Source organism: Pseudopipra pipra, chromosome 22, assembly GCF_036250125.1.
Source record: "Pseudopipra pipra isolate bDixPip1 chromosome 22, bDixPip1.hap1, whole genome shotgun sequence".
Lineage (NCBI taxonomy): Eukaryota > Metazoa > Chordata > Aves > Passeriformes > Pipridae > Pseudopipra > Pseudopipra pipra.
The window spans coordinates 2,020,222-2,038,152 of record NC_087570.1 but is presented as its reverse complement, the minus strand read 5'-3'; the positions used below and the strand labels follow the sequence as shown (position 1 = coordinate 2,038,152).

The 17,931-nt window shown below is 47.9% G+C and overlaps 1 protein-coding gene across 2 annotated transcripts; it reads left to right on the top strand.

The window, feature by feature from the left end:
* The first annotated feature begins 14 nt into the window (after nt 1-14).
* MMP23B (matrix metallopeptidase 23B) lies at nt 15-17,776 on the top strand. 2 transcript variants are annotated; one of them, XM_064678986.1, is made up of 8 exons: nt 15-1,502; nt 10,439-10,581; nt 11,856-11,995; nt 13,326-13,493; nt 14,110-14,274; nt 14,475-14,585; nt 15,454-15,580; nt 16,243-17,776. In XM_064678986.1, exons 1-8 carry the CDS (start codon nt 1,266-1,268, stop codon nt 16,415-16,417), a joined length of 1,266 nt encoding a protein of 421 aa, XP_064535056.1. In that variant the 5' UTR covers nt 15-1,265; the 3' UTR covers nt 16,418-17,776. The 2 variants fall into 2 exon arrangements, with proteins under 2 accessions (XP_064535056.1, XP_064535057.1); XM_064678987.1 differs by lacking the exon at nt 15-1,502 and adding an exon at nt 6,137-7,230.
* Nucleotides 17,777-17,931: the final 155 nt, after the last annotated feature.

Genomic DNA, 17,931 nt, shown 5'->3' with positions numbered 1-17,931 from the left:
TGTACGTGCACATACGTGTTTCTGTGGGGTGTTCCCTCTCTGATGACCCAACTATGCCCAAACACACTGTTTGTTACGTATTTGGAGCAATATTTAAACCAAGCAAAAAACCTCCTGTGTTCCTCTGCTCTCTTTGTTCCTTTTGCAAAGAGGTGGCGAAGCTTCTAAAGGAATTTTTTAGCTCCGGGGAGTTGGGTGGCAGTTGCAGGGATATTTATTAACTTTACAACCCAGTGGTGTGTTGAAAGGGTTATTTCACAAATTCTGGACTCCTGTAGATTGTATTCAGCAGGATGGTTCACTTGAGGTTGTTACAGTTTCAGCAGGTTTTTTTGGGGGATGTGAAAATGGATTGGATTTAACCCCTAAATTCTCTGCTCGGGTCGGATTTAACACCCAAATAACCTGAAGCTGAGTTGCAGAATCAGCTCTGGTGTAAAATCAGGGGTGGAAATTCTCATTTCCTTATATCCTAGAGGTTTGTGTTCATGGAAATTCCTTTGGAGCAAGTCAGAAACTTCCCCAGAACGTTTGCTGTGTTGGGGGGGGGCAGCAATACCAAAGTGTACAAGTGTAAAAGTACAAATCTGAGCCATTTTTATCATCAAGGAGCTGCTTTAATCACCATTTGATGCAAGTGAATAATTTCCCAGACTGTACATCACCCCAGCCCCATGCTAAGAGTTTCTTTTTAAACACATTTCTTTTACAAGCCTCTGCATAAATCCAAAATTTGTGCTCTGCATAAATCCAAAAGCACTTTGCTAAAGGTAAAAACTGCTGCTGTTTCATCCTGTGTGTTGAATGTGGGGAGAGGGGACAGAGGTGACAAAGTGCTCAGTGTCAGCCCAAAGATGTCATTTTATTCCGGAAAAACAACATGGAGCATCTGCTTCTTATTTTTTTTTTTTAATAGTTTCTTTGGGTGCTGAATGAAGAGAGGCTTCCAAGTGATTATTTTCCCTTAAGGGAAAAAAAAATAAATCCTAGGACAACTGGAGCCTTTGACTTGGGAGCTGTGCAGCTGTTGCAGAAAATTGAGGTGGTTTAAAAATTATTATTTTTTTTTTCTTCTCGTCCTGTCTAATGGAAAGAGATTTTTGTAGGGAAAGAAGAGCTCCCCTCAGTTTTGGGATGTAACTTTTTGCAAAACTCAAGCTCCATTTTGAGGTCTCCTGAGCTTGTTTTCATGTCTGAAATTCGTTGTGTGGCCAAGTTGGGAGTTTTGCACAGCAAAAAAAAAAACCTGCTTAAGAGCTACAGACATGGTTTGTATAAATGTTGTGTTTGTTTTGGGAGTATATTCTTTTATTTTCTGTTATTTTTGTGTGTTCTCTCTTATTTTCCTGAATTTTCCTGCTGTGGTTGCTCAGAAGCACCATTTTAACCCTTTCATTTTCCCAGTAAGAAGAAGGGGAATTTCTGCACCCACCAGAGAAGAACCAGGATGGTCAGTGGAGCCCCAGGAACAGGAGATCACAGGAGGAGCCCCTTTGTACCAAGTATGTTTTTGGCAAACTTTGCCCCCCTACACCAGGCTCAGCTCCATGGGAGGGGGAGGCTTTGCAGGAGGGAAGGAACTCCTGCTCTTTTATGTTCCTTGATGAGCCTGAGTCCAATTTAGCTGGAGAATATAAGACAGGAGAGGTGGGGGAAGATGCTCCTCCTCTCTCTCCTTTTGCTCCTGGTTGGTTTTCTTGGTTTGAGGAGCAGGGAGGCTGTTCCTGCTGCTGAAGGGGGAGGCAAGGGGGTGCCAGAGCAGGAGCAAATGCTCCTTTAAAGGCAAATATTGTCATTATTTAACTGGAGTGGGCAGTGAGCATCCTTTCTGCTGGATGTTTATCACCAGTTGCTCTCCCACAAACGAGCTGGGGAGTTCCTGGTTTTCACTGGAGCTTCTGTCATCTCCTGAATGCAGCTCTGTGCCTTAGATATTCCTGAGTTTTTCAGGTGTACAGCTTTAGGTATGAGATGTCAGCTGGTCTCATGCTTGGCACAGGGGTTTCTAAAGCTCTTCCTTTGGAAGTGTGGCCAAAAATCCACGTTTTACAGACAATGTGAGGCTGAGGGAGTAGAGAGGGAGATTGTTGAAAGGCAGAGTCAGGTAAAGAGCCCATCTCTCCTTCGATTCTGTTCCCACTAGTCCGTGCTGCTCCCAGGATTTCGGGAGGATTGGTCCATCCACGAGTGGATTCCAGGTCATGAATAACAGCCCCAACCACAAAACCATCCCCACACAGGGAAGCAGTTCTTCCTCCCTTGTGGATGCACTTTGTTATCTGTGATTTGAGGAAAAATTTCTCCCTCATTTCTGAATTTCTCCCTCTTTCTCATTCCTGACGTCCTGCGTGGCCGTGGCTGAGCTCCCGCCTGGGGTCAGGGCTCTCTGGTCACACGAGGTCAGGCCAGTGCAGGCACCTCTGTGAGCTGCAGCTCCAACTGACAGTTAAGCAAAATATTCCATTTTCTTTGCCAGCTGGAGCGGGCCCTTGTTTTCAGCTCATTTGTTATTCATCAGACCATGGACTTTTCTAGGAACATCAGCAGATGCTGATCACGAGGGGCTGCACGACAGAAAGCAGGAGAATGTTTGGGGGCTGAAGAGCATCATTATTGTTCTCCCCCTCCCCGGGGAACGTTGCTCCCTGTGGCAGCACATACAGTCCTTTTTTTAGTGCCTGACCCCCTGAAAAAGCACAAATTTGAACTGCCATTCCCACAGGAACCCCGGGCAGGAATGTTGGGTTGTTTTCCCCACCCCCCCAGGTTGTGAGCTGCAGGGCTAAATCTGTAAGTGCTTTTAAAAATAAGAGCTATATGAGGGTTTCCTAATTCTCTTCACATGGGCCACCAAGGAGCTGATCTGTGGTAAATCACGTTCACCCCTGTGCTTTCCCCTTTCCTGGCCTGGGGCTGGGTTTGGACCAGTGCCCTGGAGATGAGATGTTGATCCTCGTGCCTTGAGCCATCAGACTTGGTCAGAGATCAGGTTCTTCTTCTTTCCCACCTCCGTGTAGAACTGCCAGTCCACAACAGGGGAAGCTGAGGGGGGTGGTTTGTTTTAATCCTGAATAATGGGCTCTTATCCCATGTGAATAAACAAGAGGTTTCCTGAGAGGTGAGATTCCCTTGGGACAGTCAGGCAGCTGCAGTTCTAGCTCTGGTGGTTGTTCTCTCTGTGGCATCTCTTAATACAAGTTTGTTGTTGTGGATTGTTGTAATATTTGTTGTAATGGATTGTTCTCGTGCTGTTTTGGGGACTTGAGTGAAGCAGTGCCAGTGTCCTCCCTGGCCTGGGCACCAGGGCTGCCTTTGCCCTGGGATGGGGCAGAGATGCTGGAAATAGTGCTGAAAATAACATTTAATGTTAACAGTGCTGAATAAAGGAAAGGAGAGAAATACTAAGAATAATCCACAGAAGTGAAAAAAGTATTTATATTTGAGCTAAAGCTTGCCCTGGGGAATGGAGCCATATGTTGTGCATTACACAGCAGCCCCCCTTTAAACTGAACATTTCAGCAGTTAAGTGAAAAGAGCAAAGCCAGGCTGAGGTGATTGAACAAGGAAAGCGTGTTGTGCTGTGCAAATGATCCAGGGCTTTATGTTTTCCATAGTCTCTAGTTGGCCATTGTGGGTTTTATGCAACATTCCACATAAACATTCCTTCCCTCCTGACAGCTGGTCAGAGCCTGCTGCTCCAGGGACATTTAGTGCATGCAGGGATCTCGGGATACGCATCCCTGACTGTTTGCTTGGACAATCCCAGCTCCCTCCAAAAGATATCCAGGTCCTGGGCACTGCCAAGAGCACGAAGACAAAGCAAAGTCAGTTCTGTGCCTGCCTCCCTTCCCTTTCCCCATCCCACCATATGGGTTCCCTCAGTGTAATGTGTTCCACTGCTTTCAGACACTGTGCAGAAACCAGAGCCAGGAATGTTTTTCTGTCCAAATATAGTCAGGATGACAGTCCTTGCCTGGAGTCCAAACCAAATATCCTCGCTCCAGAACCTGAGACCTCTTGAGCTCAGCAGAACTCTGAGGCTGCAGCAGCTCCCTCAGAGCTGAGTGTGGGGAATACATTCACCAGTGACACTGGGAATTCTGGCCAGAGCTGGTGCCCTGGTGGATCCAGGTGCACAGAGGCTTTCTCAGGAGTGTTGTTTGTGCCCAGCAGTGGGTTCATGTGTCCCCCTTGGCTCCACGAGCTCCGTCTGTGAGCCCTGAATGCCTCAGCACAGGAGCACAAGAGCTCTCCCCACTGGGCTCTCACTGCCCCAAAAACTGGGCTTTGTCCTGGCCTTGCTGCTGAGGTGCTTTCTCAACAAATATTTGGCTTGAACTTGAAGAGTTTTTAGAGCATCCTGCAGCCAGTGGCTTGGTGGGGTTGGATGCACAGGCACTGGATTTCTGGGTGAATGGGCACAGAGCATTCCCAGCATAGGGGGGGAAGTGAACTAAGGGCTTTCCAGGAAACTCTGCTCTCACTCCTGATCCATCCAGGTGTAACCTGCTTGCTACCCTGACAGGGAAGCAGGATCCTAAATGTCAGAGGTTGTGAGTCATCTCTGCAGGTAAAGATTCCCATTCAGCCACCACGTGTGGCACAAGATAAATGGCTCACGGGCAGTATGGTCCCTTCCCATCCAGAATATTCCAGTAACTCCTGGGAAAAGGGCTGTCTTGGCTGTGCTAACCTTTAGTAACTGCATGAATAAGTGTTCAGAAACAATGAGGTCCTAAGAATGCACTGTTACTAAAGCTCTGTACAGTAACTCTGCAAGGCTCTGTGCTGGGAAGTATTTTACAAAAACTTTCTTTACAATGGGACAAAGGAAATTCCTGGTTCCCTCAGGCTGTGGTTGTGTGAGTTCCCAGTCTGTCTGTCTTTAAAGCTCAGGTTCCTGTGCTCCTCTTCACAGAAACAAGGCCCTGACTGTGTGCTTAGAAGATTTCAGGTTGCTGTTCTTCAAGATTCCACCCTCTACCTCAGGCAGGTCTTTCACCTGCCCGGTGCCGTGGGTCTCACCCTGAAAGGTGCAGGTTCAGTGCAGTCAGGACTGGTGTGAGATCCCCTGCTCTGAGGTGCTCAGGTGCTGTGGCAGGAGGTGGATGTGCAGTGCATAAGCTGATTTTCAAGCACTGCTGACTCTTCCTGGCTGGGTGAAAGGCAGAGGCACTCGAAGCTCTTGCGCAGTTCTGTGGCTGAAACTCAGTGTTCTTCCAGCACTCTTTGATAGCAATATTTTTCTTCTCAAGCCAGTGCTGTTTTACTGGAGAAGAGCTCTTGGCTGAAGGTTTTGAGCCTCATTCCAAGGCAGCTTTTACTTCAAGACTCCCTTCTCAATCAGTCTTTGTAGGTGTGTTCTCACCTACAGAAAGCAGCTTGTTTGGGGGGACTCGAGGCATTGATCCTTCAGGAGTTTGTTGTTCCCACTTTCTCACTTGGTGCTTTGATCTGCAGCTCAAACCACAAACGGAGCTGCATTTGCATCTCTCTTTGGAGCTCCAAACAAAGGGCTTTTTCAGAGGGTTCATGCACAGGCACGTTCCTTCTGCCAACTGTGCTGCTGGGGAAGGAGGAACCATCCCTAGAAAGCTGCAGCAGCAGCTGAGGTGAGCCAATTCCACGGGAGGTAGAGCCCTGCACCCTGACTTTCTGCTTTTCATCACAGTTCCAGTTTCCCTTTGTAATTCTATCCATGGCTTCCTTCCATGTTACCCCTTATTCTGTCCTTCTGGTATCTGAACAACTGCTGCACGTTGTCCTCTCTCTGCAGAAAACATGGGTTTTCTCCAGGGGAGAGCTTGGGGGAAATGGAAAGGGAAAATTTTCGTGCAATTTTACACACAGACTCATTGGTCTTATTTATTCTGAGTTGTTTGAAAAGCTCCAGGCCAGCTTTAGTCTGAAAAATACATGAAATGTTGCAAGCTCATGAACTAGGGGGAAAAAATGCAAATGAAACAATTTTTCTTTATTACAATTACAAGAATTTTCTGAAACCTTTCAAATGCCTCGGATACCCCCAAGGAATGTTTTATATGGGCTGGCAACAGACCTATCCCTCCCCTCCTCCCTGGCATTTGCTTGTGAAACTGGGAGCTTGCAGAGTTCCTTTTCCTCTGGCTGGGCAGAACTGGAGCTGAGGTCACTCCCCCCACTCAGGACCAGGGGGTGACCCCACAGGAAAGTGCAGCTGTCTCTGAAAACCTGAGAATTTCTGAGTAAGCTTTTTTTAAAAAGTCCTGAACCGATTCAAGTCTGGAGCCTGGAGATGCCTCCAAAAACCTCCCAGCTCAAGACAAAGTGGCCACTTCCCCAGGTCAGTCTGTGTGACCCCAAAATCAGTAAGGTTCTGAAAATACTCGTCTTCCTCAGCGTGATAACCCAAGTACACCAGAAACTTGCAGATCCCTTGCTGAGCTTGATGGGAGAGGGAGCTGATGTTTACTTTTCTGTGAGTTTGTAAACTCCCCGAGCAGTTTCCCAAGCAGAGAAAGCCCTGCCTGCTCTCACTGCATCTCGTTTTTCTCTCTCTCCTCCTGAAGACAAGCCCTTGACAAATGACAGCTCTCCAGCGTTCAGCATCCCTAATGAAACATTCCAAGGGCATGATGCTGGCTGCTGGATTCCCTGTGCTGCCCCCTCCCCCAATTCTTTCATTACATAAAGCTGACAACTGCAGATCTGTCCCCTGTTGATTACACAGTTAAAGAAAGGAGTTCATGTCCACCCCAGCTTGTTTCACTTTGCTGCTGTTCCTCCGCCAGCCCAAATTTCAGCTGCAGTAACATGATCCCACTTGGCAGAGCCTGAGAGAATCTCTGGCACATTGGGAAGAGGCTTAATGTAAAGTCTACTTTTTTTTTTTTCCTTTTTTTTTCTTTTTCTTTTAATTTTTTGAGAGCTTTTTTTGAAGCTCTGGTGGTTCTGCACAGCTTTGGCAGGAGCTGCAACGGGCTCCTCACAGATGCTCCAAATGTGAGCACAAGATGAGCTCAGTGCAGGGGATGTCTTAGTGCCTGTCCCAGCTCCCTCCAAAAGCTATTAAAGAGAGACATGGATCAAGCAGAAGAACTTTGTGCAGACAGGAGGAAAGGCTTCCCCTCACTGGACAAAAAAAAGAGCAGTGGCTGGAGAACCGTGGTGGGATTTTTGTGCCTGTTCCCTGTGGTGGCTCTGCTGGCGGTTGTGGAATATCCAGCTGGAGCTGCAGTTCAGGAAAGTCAGGTAGGAGAAGGGATCTGATTCTCAGATGCCTGGAAGGGGTGTGGGGTATCAAATACCTGTATGTTCTGTTTGGCAGGTGGATGCATTCAGGGAGAAATCTGAATAGAGAGATATCTGATCTAAATAGAGAAATATCTCGTAGGGCAACGAGGTGTGTTTAGGGCTGGCTGAGTCCCTTTTGGCAAAGGATCCCTGAAGGTGATGGTGCATCCCAGTGGAGTCAGGTTGTCAGAGGTGTGTGTGCAGTCTGGGGCAACCAAACAGTGGAGTCACAAAAAATTTGGGTTGTTTTCCCCCAGAGCTTTGGCTGTTCCTGTGAATCCTCTGCTCTCCCAGCCTGGGATGATGTGGCATTGCATGTCCTGGGATTTCTGGAGCAGCTGAGCTTTCCTAGGGACTCAGGGCTTGTGTAGGACCTGAACTGGGTCCTACAGAACTCTTGGCTGGTATTGACTCCCTTTCAAGGTCCATCCATTATCAAGATGTGCTGGGACAGTCTGAATCCAGGGGGAACTCTGGCAAGGCTCTGGGACTTTCAGGAGCTGATCTTTATTTTTGCTTTTAGCTTAAATTTAGCTTTTAAATTTATATTTAAAAAAAAAAATCTTTAAGTGCATCTTCTCCCGGGTCTTTTTGTGTTTATGAAGCTCTTGGCACTGGCCCCCCTTGTTTGCATCACATGCTCAAGGCTGTTATTAATTGGTCCTGATTCAGAGTTATGTTATTGTGTGGTTTGAGAGGGGAACTGCGTGGCCAGGAGGGAGAAGGGAATTAATTACAGTCGTTACAGCTCAGTGAAGTAACTTACTGGAGGTCTGACTGCAAGGGGGAATAATGCAGAGCAGGGATGTTGGCCAGTGTCTGCCTTTATATTTATATATATATGTCTCATATATATTTGAGATTATATATATGATTTCAACAACTATGTGTGTTGTTGAGAGGGAGAACTGAACACCTACCCTTCTAGTACCTCCCAGGCATTTTGGAGTTTTTGAGACCTTAACCCACAGCTGAATGAGTTTCTTCCTGGGAGTGTCTGACCTCTTCAGTTCTGTGTATTCCCAAAGTCTTGGATCTCTGGCATCCAGACAGATCCTTTGATGGAAGTTATACTGTGAATTTTTAACGAGGTCACTCCATTTCTGTCAGAACCCCACGTCTGAGCTGCGCTTTGGGTGGTTCCCCACCCTTCCCCAATTCGTTCTGCAAGGCTTTTCTTAATTAAAAGCATTTTGTTGCACCAGTGGTGGGTAGAACTTGAGCCTAAAGGAGAACAGAGACTGGGCAGAAGGTTTGAGCAAGAGAACTCAGCCTCTGCACCTCTCTTGGTCCAGTGGGTCACATTCATGTCTCAGGGGTTGATGCTGGGCCTGGGTCACCCTCAGTTTGGTTTGGATTTTGAGGATAAGTTCACTAGTGACACATTATTTTAATTGTTTCCCTTTGCCTGTTCAGCACTAATGAATGGCCTGAGGGTTTTAAGCTCAATGGCTGTAGAAAAGACAATCATTTTTGTTCCTTGGGGCTACAGGAGAGAGCAAATTCAGTGTTCTGGCTTTGCTCAGGAGCAGGAACATCCAGCACAGGGACAGAGAGCTGCTCACCCCAGTGTGAGTTAACAAATCTCCTGAGCTGGAGTCCAGAGAGTGACAGAATTCCCAGTAATCCTGGGCTCTTCCTGACTGATGCCAGATTACATTAATAATGTAATCAACCCCAATACTGGCATGGGATTGCAGAGAAAACAACAGAGACAGAAAGGATTTGCATAATTCTTCACTGCTTGAAAGAACTGCAAAAAAATAAAGGGGGAAGATAACTTATTATCCTGTAATTATGAGCTAATCTTCTCCAGGCTTCTCTTGCAGCTCCAACAGATCCTCCACCTTGTCTGTGCTGCTCAAAAGGATGCAAAATTTCCCTTTCATATGGAGGGAAAAAGGCATTCTCAGAGTAGAAGCCACTGGAGGTGAAGGGAGAGGGACAACAGCCACTGCACCCACATCACCTGTGCCTGGGGAGGAAGGGGCAGGGCCTTGAGCTGAGTGACCCAAAAAGCTGTGATCCAACCCCCTGCCAAAGGCTTTCAGCTTGGAGGGCAGTGCTGGCTCCCACCTCTGTCTCTCAGGGATGTCCCTCGAGTTCCTTGTGGGCAAAGACTGTGCTGGGTGAGTCAGAGCCAGGGCTGAGCTGCAGGAAAGGCTGAAAACTGCCCTCCTGGGAAAGAAAGAGGCTGAGATTAGATCAGGGTGGAGGGAAGAGTGGCAGTGAGACGTGAGAAAAGAGGCTGGTTTGCTGTTGGGATGGAATCCCTCAGGATGGTGAGCGCTGGTGCTCCGGGCACATCTGGCAGCCGTCGCTTCAGGCCTCTTGTCCTCCCCTGCCACTGCCTCGCTGTGACACCAGGGACGTGCTGCTTTGGCTCTCAGAGCCTCGGTTCTTCCATGAGGAAAATGAGGACAGCTCTTGTTTCCTGTGGAATGTGCTGTGAGGCTGAACAGACTCGAGCTGGTGCAGCTTTTGTACCACAGCCACTGTACATGTCACTTGGGAAGTGTCCTGGTGCCTCTGGAGCAAAGATGGCTCACAGATATTCAGTGTCTTAGTCCTGGAAAGGAGAGACAGAGCAGGAAGCCATCCAGAAACCCATGTTGGGTCCTGTTCTTTTACCTCCACTGCTTGGGATGAAAAGGCTTTTCTAATTGGAGTCAGACGTGTCACTAAATTTGATGTCTTTTACTGTTCGATGGTTTAAATCCTCTCCAGGGTTTCCAGGGCTGCTGTTTACTTTGAAGGCATTTCAGATCCACAGCACAGCTCTTATAAAGAGCTCTCTGCACAAAGAGCTGCCTGTTTTAGTCATTTTTCCAGCTTTACATTTCTTCTGTGGCGAGGCTGGAGAGCAACAGGAAAGCGAAAAGGAAATGAAAACTTTCCAGGCAGAGCTGCAGCACTTGCCGTGGCCAGAAGCCTCCTGAAGCTTCATTTCTGCTCCATCTGTGCCACACTCCAAGAGGAGAGTGGCTGCAGTGCCCTGGGGTGGGATGGTGCAGCCAGACAGGACCATCTTGTCTCCTGGACACCCCCAAGGCAGCTCCAGTTGTGCTCCCCAGCCTGCAGCTGTCCTGTACTGGTCATTTTTATTGCACACTGTTCAGGCCTGGGGTGTCTCCCACCCCTTCCAACCTGCTGCTTTGTCTTTAAGGAAGATGCCACATCCCCTGGCCTGCACAGAGAGGGTTCCTCAGCTTCACAAAGCCCAGCTTTCCCTCGTCCTCCAGCGCGGAGAAAACGCTACACCATCACCCCGGGGCACTTGAGATGGGACCACTTCAACCTGACCTACAAGTAAGGGGGATCCTGGGGCCTGAGTTCTTCCTGCCACGGGTTTGGGTCTTGCCCATGTGGTTATTCCTCAGCCCTGTGCAGGGAGAGCTGCTAAAGCCACTCTGAAATAGGAATAATCCTACAAATGCTGCACCTCTCACTTCAGTGAAACCCTTCAGGGCAGATTCAGGCTTCCTGAGCAGGGACCTCCCTCAGAAGGTTGTGACTGGAGGACTAACTCTGTCATGCTGATGTTTTTAACAGTTCTGTTTGAACCTAAACCATCCCTGAGGGAAATCCCCGTTGGGATTTCGAGATCTCTCTGATTTCAGGAGGACAGAGCTCTTGGTGCTTTTAGGAATCTGTCTCCCTGTTGTCTTTGGGAAAGGATTTCAGCTCTTGGATTATTAATAAACAACAAAAAACCCATGACAATCCTGGGGTGAGGGAATGCTCTGCTCCTTTGCAGGAGCATCCCAAACAGGCTCAGCCTCACCAGAGCCTTAATTGTCCAGGTTTCCCCTCATTAACAGCCTGGCTTGATACGAAACCTTCTGCTCCCTTTAGGATGTGCTGGGACGAAGGGAGAACATAATCAGCATAGCTAAAAAACAACCAGAGGGGATAGAGAATATACCCAGCTTTTCCCCATTGAGGCAATTCCCTGAATGCAGATCTTCCTGTGGGCCAAGGTAAGTTTCCAGGAGCCATCTGTGCATTCCCATGGTACAGACAGGGCCTGCACCAGGAGTTTTCCCCCAGCTCACTCCGTAGCCTAACCAAAAACCTCTCTTGAGTCTCTCTCCCATGGGATTTAGAGCTTTTTTCTAAAGGAAATAACTTGATGGGAAAACAAGTCTTTGATATTCTTTGGGACTCTCTTTCAGAAGTTCTGCCTGGGAGTATTTTACACCGTTGTGCACATCCATTGTAGCCCAAGTGTCAGGAGCAGGAGTTCCCTGCTGCTGGAACGCAGTCGTTTCCTCTTCCAGCAACCCTGCACAGCAGACTGGGAGACATCAGGATAAAAATAGTTATCTGAGGGAACCTTGTCTTAAGTGCTGTGCTTGAGAGGAGGAGCAAAAGCTGAAGTGCAGAGCACATGGTTGTGGAGAACACCAGCTCTTTATTCATCCCCGTGGGGGTTCATTAAACGTGGGTAACATCCAGTTCAGGCCACTCCCGATTTGAACCTGTTGGAGTGAACAGAAATCCTTGTCTGTCTGACAGTGGCCTCCAGCTGGTGTTTGAGGAGGGGAGGGTGTTTTTCCTGAAGCTGTCGTGTGTCCCTGCAGAATCCTGTCCTTCCCGAGGAACCTGCTGAGCGCCAGGGACACGCGCCGGGGGCTGGCGGCCGCGTTCCGCATGTGGAGCGAGGTGTCCCCGTTCAGCTTCAGGGAGGTCCCCCGGCACCTCCCCAGCGACCTCAAAATCGGTGAGTCCCTGAGGGAGCCAGGGATTGACTTCCAGTGTGTAAAGCAGGGGTGGGAGGCAGGAGATGTTCCTCCTGTGCCGGGCGGGCTCGGCCTCTCGGAGGAGGGTTGGGACATCCTTTGCCTTCAGTCAGGCAGAGAAACTGCTTTTAGCTTTAATTACTTATTATTTTCAGAGAAACTACTTTTAGCTTTTATTACTTATTGTTTTAGCTTTTATTGGTTATTAATTTTTATTGATTTTTATTAAAATTCCTTGTTAATATTTAGGAAATGTTAATATCACGATCACGCTTTTTGTGAATCTTGCGGTCAGGAAGCTTTAGGGATTTGCCAAGAATTAACACTCTGCCACTGGGGCAGATGGGGAAATCCACAGATTCCTGTCCCAGAAATGCAGAAATCCCCAGATTTGTATTCCAGAAATGGGGAAATCCAGAGATTCCTATTCCAGAAATGGGGAATTTTGCAGAAGAATAAGAATCTGTAGATTCTTGTCCTGCAGATTGGGAATCTGAATGTTGGAAGGTGAAGTGCCATACCCAGGGTCACACAGAGCCAGAGCTGGAGATGGATTCCAGTTGTTCCTGGGTTTGGTTTCCCTTTTGTTGATCCCACTGGAGCACTGTCTTTGCTCCCTCCCCTCCCTCCTGCCCCTCTCTTGCTCTGCAGTTGTTCTGGAGTTCCTGGGGCCTGGAAAAACGTCAGTGCTGAAGCTTTTTCTGCTCAGCCTCAACCTCAGATGTAAATCCTTCCTGGGATTTATGGTCTGTGTGAAATCCTGATTTCCTGTGCATGTGGCAGCAGGACTGAGACAACCAGCAGACTCCCCATCGTTTCGCAACTCGCTCTGGTGCTGCAGGACCCTGCTCAGAGCACATGATGTGCTTCCAGGGGTCTGTCCTGCTCCCTGTGAGCTCCAGGTCCCCAGTTCCAGGGGATGCAGGATGCTCTGTGATCCTGCTGTGGTGCTGACAAAGAGCTGGGGAGCAGCTCTCACTGTAACTCTGCCCCTGCTTATTGACATTTAAAATAGAACAGTTCCATCCCGGAGTTATCAGTTCAGCTTCTCTCTTAAAAAAAAATGATTTCCACGTGATGTTGCAAGACAAGCTCAGCATTCCCTGCTGGGAAGTAAACTTATCTGTGTCCACTGGGAACAGCTCTAAATCCAGGGGCAGCACGTGGCCATCCATTGCTTTGCATTTGTCTTTGCTTTTGTGGCTCCGGAGGTCGGAAAACACGTGGGATCCCATCAGAGACCTTTTTAGTGACTCAGGAGTTCACTGACCCTGCCAGATCCACTCAATCTGCTGCCTTTTTTTTCCACAGGCTTCTACTCCATCAACCACACGGACTGTCTGGAGTCCCTCACCCACCACTGCTTCGATGGCACCACGGGGGAACTGGCCCACGCCTTCTTCCCACCCCACGGAGAAATCCACTTCGATGACCACGAGTACTGGATCCTGGGGAACACCAGGTTCAGCTGGAAGAAAGGTAACAGGGAATGCCTGGGATTTAGCTTTCAATCTGGGATTTACCTGACATGGGAAAGAGACAACAGAGCCAGCTGTGGTTTTGTGGGGGTTTGGAAGCTGCTCCTCTGCCCCGTGACTCAGCTGGGCCAAGGGACCCTGTGGGGTGGCAGGGCCGTTTCTGGCTGAATTATTCCATGGAATTATCCCATAGTTCAGTCATAGCCTTCAGTTAAAATCCACCCCTGCTGGATGCAGGGTTCAGGATGCTGCCAAGAGGCTTGAGTTTGTCCCGTGGGCTGAGGGGGATGCAGAGCTCAGTGGAAGCCCTTTCAGACTGGAATATTCCTGCTAAAAACCCCAGTTCCAGCTCAGGGCTGTGGGAACCTGACAAGAGTGAGTGTTGCACAGGGACAGGCCTTCAAACATTGCTCCTTTGGAGTCTGGCACTGCTCTGTGTCCTGCTGCTGGAAATTAGGAGCATGTGGAAATAATTGGCTTTATTTGGACCCAACAAAGAAGATGAAACTGGGGCAACCTTTGACAGGCCCGTGCTAGTGCTAAACTATTTCCTCTGGTTTTAGGATTAGCAAACACACTTTACCACACAATTCCAGCTGGTTTTCCCTTCCTTCCAGGTGTTTGGCTGACAGACCTGGTCCATGTAGCAGCTCATGAAATAGGCCACGCCTTGGGCCTGATGCACTCCCTGAACCCCAACGCCCTCATGCACATCAACGCCACCCTGACTGGGAAAAAGACCATCTCCCAGGATGAGGTGTGGGGAATCCACAGGCTTTATGGTGAGGAACCAGGGCTCTGGATCCTGCGGAGCTCTCGTGGTGTCAGATCCCAGCTCTGTTTGTGCTTCTCCTTTAGATTCTTCCCTGTCCCAGCTCCCCCATTTATACTCAGGGATCTGATTAAGTGAAGTGTTGATTTGTTTCTCAGAAGGAACTCTCTCCCCCAGCCCCTCTAATGCCCGTTTCTCCTCCTGTTTCAGGCTGTAAAGACAGATTATTTATGTGCCCAGCATGGGCAAAAAAAGGCTTCTGTGAGAAGCGCAGGAAGCTGATGAAGAAGCACTGCCCATCCACCTGTGACTTCTGCTATGGTATCCAAGGTTTCTTCTGGGATTTGGGGAGGGGTTTTGCACAGAGGGAGGAGGTAAAAGTTATTTAGGGAGAGGCAGGATCTTAATTTCACGCTAGAGATCAGTGGGTGCAAATGATGCAGCTCCAAGCAGCACAACAGAGATGGGGTCTCGGGTATTAGGGGGCAGCTTTTATGTTTAAACATTCATGGAGTGGAACATTAAACTGTCCCATTCCTCTCTAGTTTAACTGAACCAGTGACAGGGCACAAATACCACAGGCAGGGAGAGGGAAGGGCTGCAGGGCAGTTCCTGAGGCAGGGAGGGGACAGAAACAGGACAAGGGGCATCTCAAGCACAGCTGGGCTTGAGCTGCTCCCAGAAAAGGAGATAAAGGATGTTAATCCTGATCCAGCCTCTCAGTTTTACAGATCCAGATAAGGGACTAATGCAGGATCAGGCCAAGTTGCTGCAGCTGTGGAATTAACTTCAGACAAATAACTGGCCTTAAGATGTACTGTGGAACTGGTACCTCTTTCTCCAGCATAGCATTGGAGTTTTTTAGGCCAGATTAATGCAGAGATGCAATAAATTCCAAACTCCTGTATGAGTTTGTATAACACTTTTGGGACTGTTCATATCCTCTTCCATAGCTGTGGGCTAGTTGATTTTTATCCATCTCAGTTTACACCCCACGAAGTAAGTTTTTATCTTTGCACATGAATCATGTTACATGTCCGTCCAAGAACTGCTCATTTTTAAATTCATACTTTCAAGGCTCCTTAAATGACAACCTAATTCTGTGCAAGTGTTTTGGAAGGACCAAACTTGCTGATGAGAGCTGCTCACTAACTGCTGCCACTTCCCTCTCTCCTCTCTGGGGGGACAGAATTCCCATTTCCAACGGTGCCCCCGACTCTGCCCCCGCCGAGGACCAAGACCAAGACGGTTTCCGAGGGCAGGAACGTCACCTTCCGCTGCGGGCAGAAGATCATCCACAAAAAAGGCAAAGTCTAGTAAGTGCTCCATCCCTCCTCCCAGGCCTTGGGAGCCTCTGCAGGGAAAGGATGAGGGAGGGTGGCAAACCTGGGTGACTGGGAAGGGAGTTGTTTCTAATCTGGAGGGTGGCACTGGCTCCTTCCAGAGTTGGAAGAGGGGTGGGAAGGGAGAGCGATTGATCAGAACGTTGCAGAGCTTTTCTTTAGCCTGAAAGCAGAGCTCTCAGAAACCACCAGGAGGTCAAAAAAAGGATAAAATCCAGTTCTCATACAGAGCACAAAGCTAATTCCTATGATCAAGCCAAATTCCCTGATCCATATTCTGAAAAAAAAGAAAAAACAGTGTTAAATTTACCCTTTTAGTTCATTGTTATTTATCTGTTACTAAAATACAAGCATGTTATTTAATACTGAGAGATTGGCCCATGAGTTGGTTTAGACTGAGGACCCAAATTCCCATTAACTTTTCCCATTAACTTTTAGTGAGATTCAAGCTCCAGAATTACTCAGGATTGTGCCCTGTTACACTTGAAATACAGAGTAAAACCCAACTGTGTTTCCTTGAAGTCCCATCTCTGCTCTGCACTTAAAAAATTTAGTGGGAGAAAGAACAATTAACACACACATTGAACTGTGCTAGACATTTGTAGTTTTAATTTCTGTTGTTTTTCTTATGACAGCTGGTATAAAGATAAGGAGCTTCTGGAATACTCATATCCAGGTTATTTATCCTTAAATGAAGACCACATGAGCATCATTGCAAATGCAATTAATGAAGGAACTTACACTTGTATAGTGAAGAAAAAAGAAAGGATCCTGACTACTTATTCCTGGAGAATCAGACTGAAGCACTGACAAGGCCCTGGAATGAGCTCCTTCAGTTCCTGCTAGTTCTGTTTCAAATTGTTTCTTTGGCATTTTTTATATTTAATTTCCAGTAGTGCAACTGAACTTCTCCATCAGCTGCTTCCTCACCCTGGGCAAAAGAGACTCTTGAGACTGGTTACTGGAATGTAAAACTCTCCCAAATTAGTTTTAATGACAAAGAATTTATCAACTAGGTGCTGTACAGAGAATTAAAAAAAAAACCAACTTTTTTTTTTTTAAAGAAAAGCATCAGGTGGTGCAGTTGAACTGTGTGGATCCCTGGGAACTGCTGGAAAACAGGAGCAGAACTGCATCAGCCACCAGGATGGCTCAGCTGGGCTGCACTGGAGGCAGACTGGGGAAGGGAAAAGGAGCAGTTTAATACTCTGCAAGTGTTTCTGCCCTTGTTTTAGATCCTGGTGCTCTGCAACACAAGAAGTTCTACAAAAGTCGAAGCCCCAGGACCACTTTTTCTCCTCCTGCTCAGGAGGAGGGTGTGGGGCACAGCAGCCCTGTCTCACTCAACTCCACAGTCCACGTGGGCAGGTCAAGTATCCCCAGAACATCTTTTCCCCCCAGCTCCCCTTCCCAGGGTTTGTATTTATTCCTTTGATCCCAACAGGCCCTGAGTGCTCAGAGCTTGGCCCTCAGGTGTCCGAGCCAGGAGCAGACAAGGTGATTTCCATCGCTGTCCTCCCCCAGGCTGAGGGGAATGTGCCACAGCCAGCTGGAAGAGAGCACAAGGAGGGGTTGGCCAAGCTGGGAAGGGAATAATTCCATGTCAGATACAAACTGTGCAGTCAGTCATGGTTTAATCCTTGAGTTCACACAGGCTCTGCTTCCGTGGACTCCTGCTTTTCAGTGGGTTACTGAGCTCCCTCTCCGAGGAATCTTCTGGAATCGGGAATGTTTCAGTGACAGACCAGTGACAGAGCTGTTTCTCCTTCAGAAACAGAAACATTCCTGCACAGGGAAAACAACCCAGCTGCTTCCAAACCTCACCCCAACTTCAGCACCTCCCCTTCCAGCTTCAAGGCCTTTACCCTCAGAACTCTTCAAAATGTACTGAGAGGGATAGAATGTTTATGATTTCTGTTAATCCTGTTCCTGGCCTGGTGCCCAGTTCTGATTGCTTGAAAATTTGGTGTTTTCCAAACCTCCCTTGTTCCCAGAACAGAGTGAGCCCATTATAAATCAGGAACTGCAAGGGATGTGATATTCCAACACAGTTCCTCCTCTGGTCGCTCCTGAGATGTGGCATTACACAATCACTACACAAGCTCTTCTTTTGATGGAAAAAGGGCATATTAAAAGAAATTCCGCAGAAAATAAAGTTTCAAGTCTCCATATTGCATCTTTTTTGATTTATAAAACAATAGAGGAACTTCTTTTGCACCACTGGAAATACATGGAAAGAACAAAGCAAACAGTTTTCAGCTCAGCAGTGCACCCCAGGCTTCTTCTCTCGAAGGTAACAGGAAAGAAATCTCATAACTGGCACT

Coding starts and splice junctions, on each gene's coding strand:
- MMP23B (XM_064678986.1), top strand. CDS start 1,266: ATGGTTTGTATAAATGTTGTGTTTGTTTTGGGAGTATATTCTTTTATT. Junction 11,996..13,325: donor CCCCAGCGACCTCAAAATCG/GTGAGTCCCTGA, acceptor TTTTTTCCACAG/GCTTCTACTCCATCAACCAC. Junction 15,581..16,242: donor CACAAAAAAGGCAAAGTCTA/GTAAGTGCTCCA, acceptor TTCTTATGACAG/CTGGTATAAAGATAAGGAGC.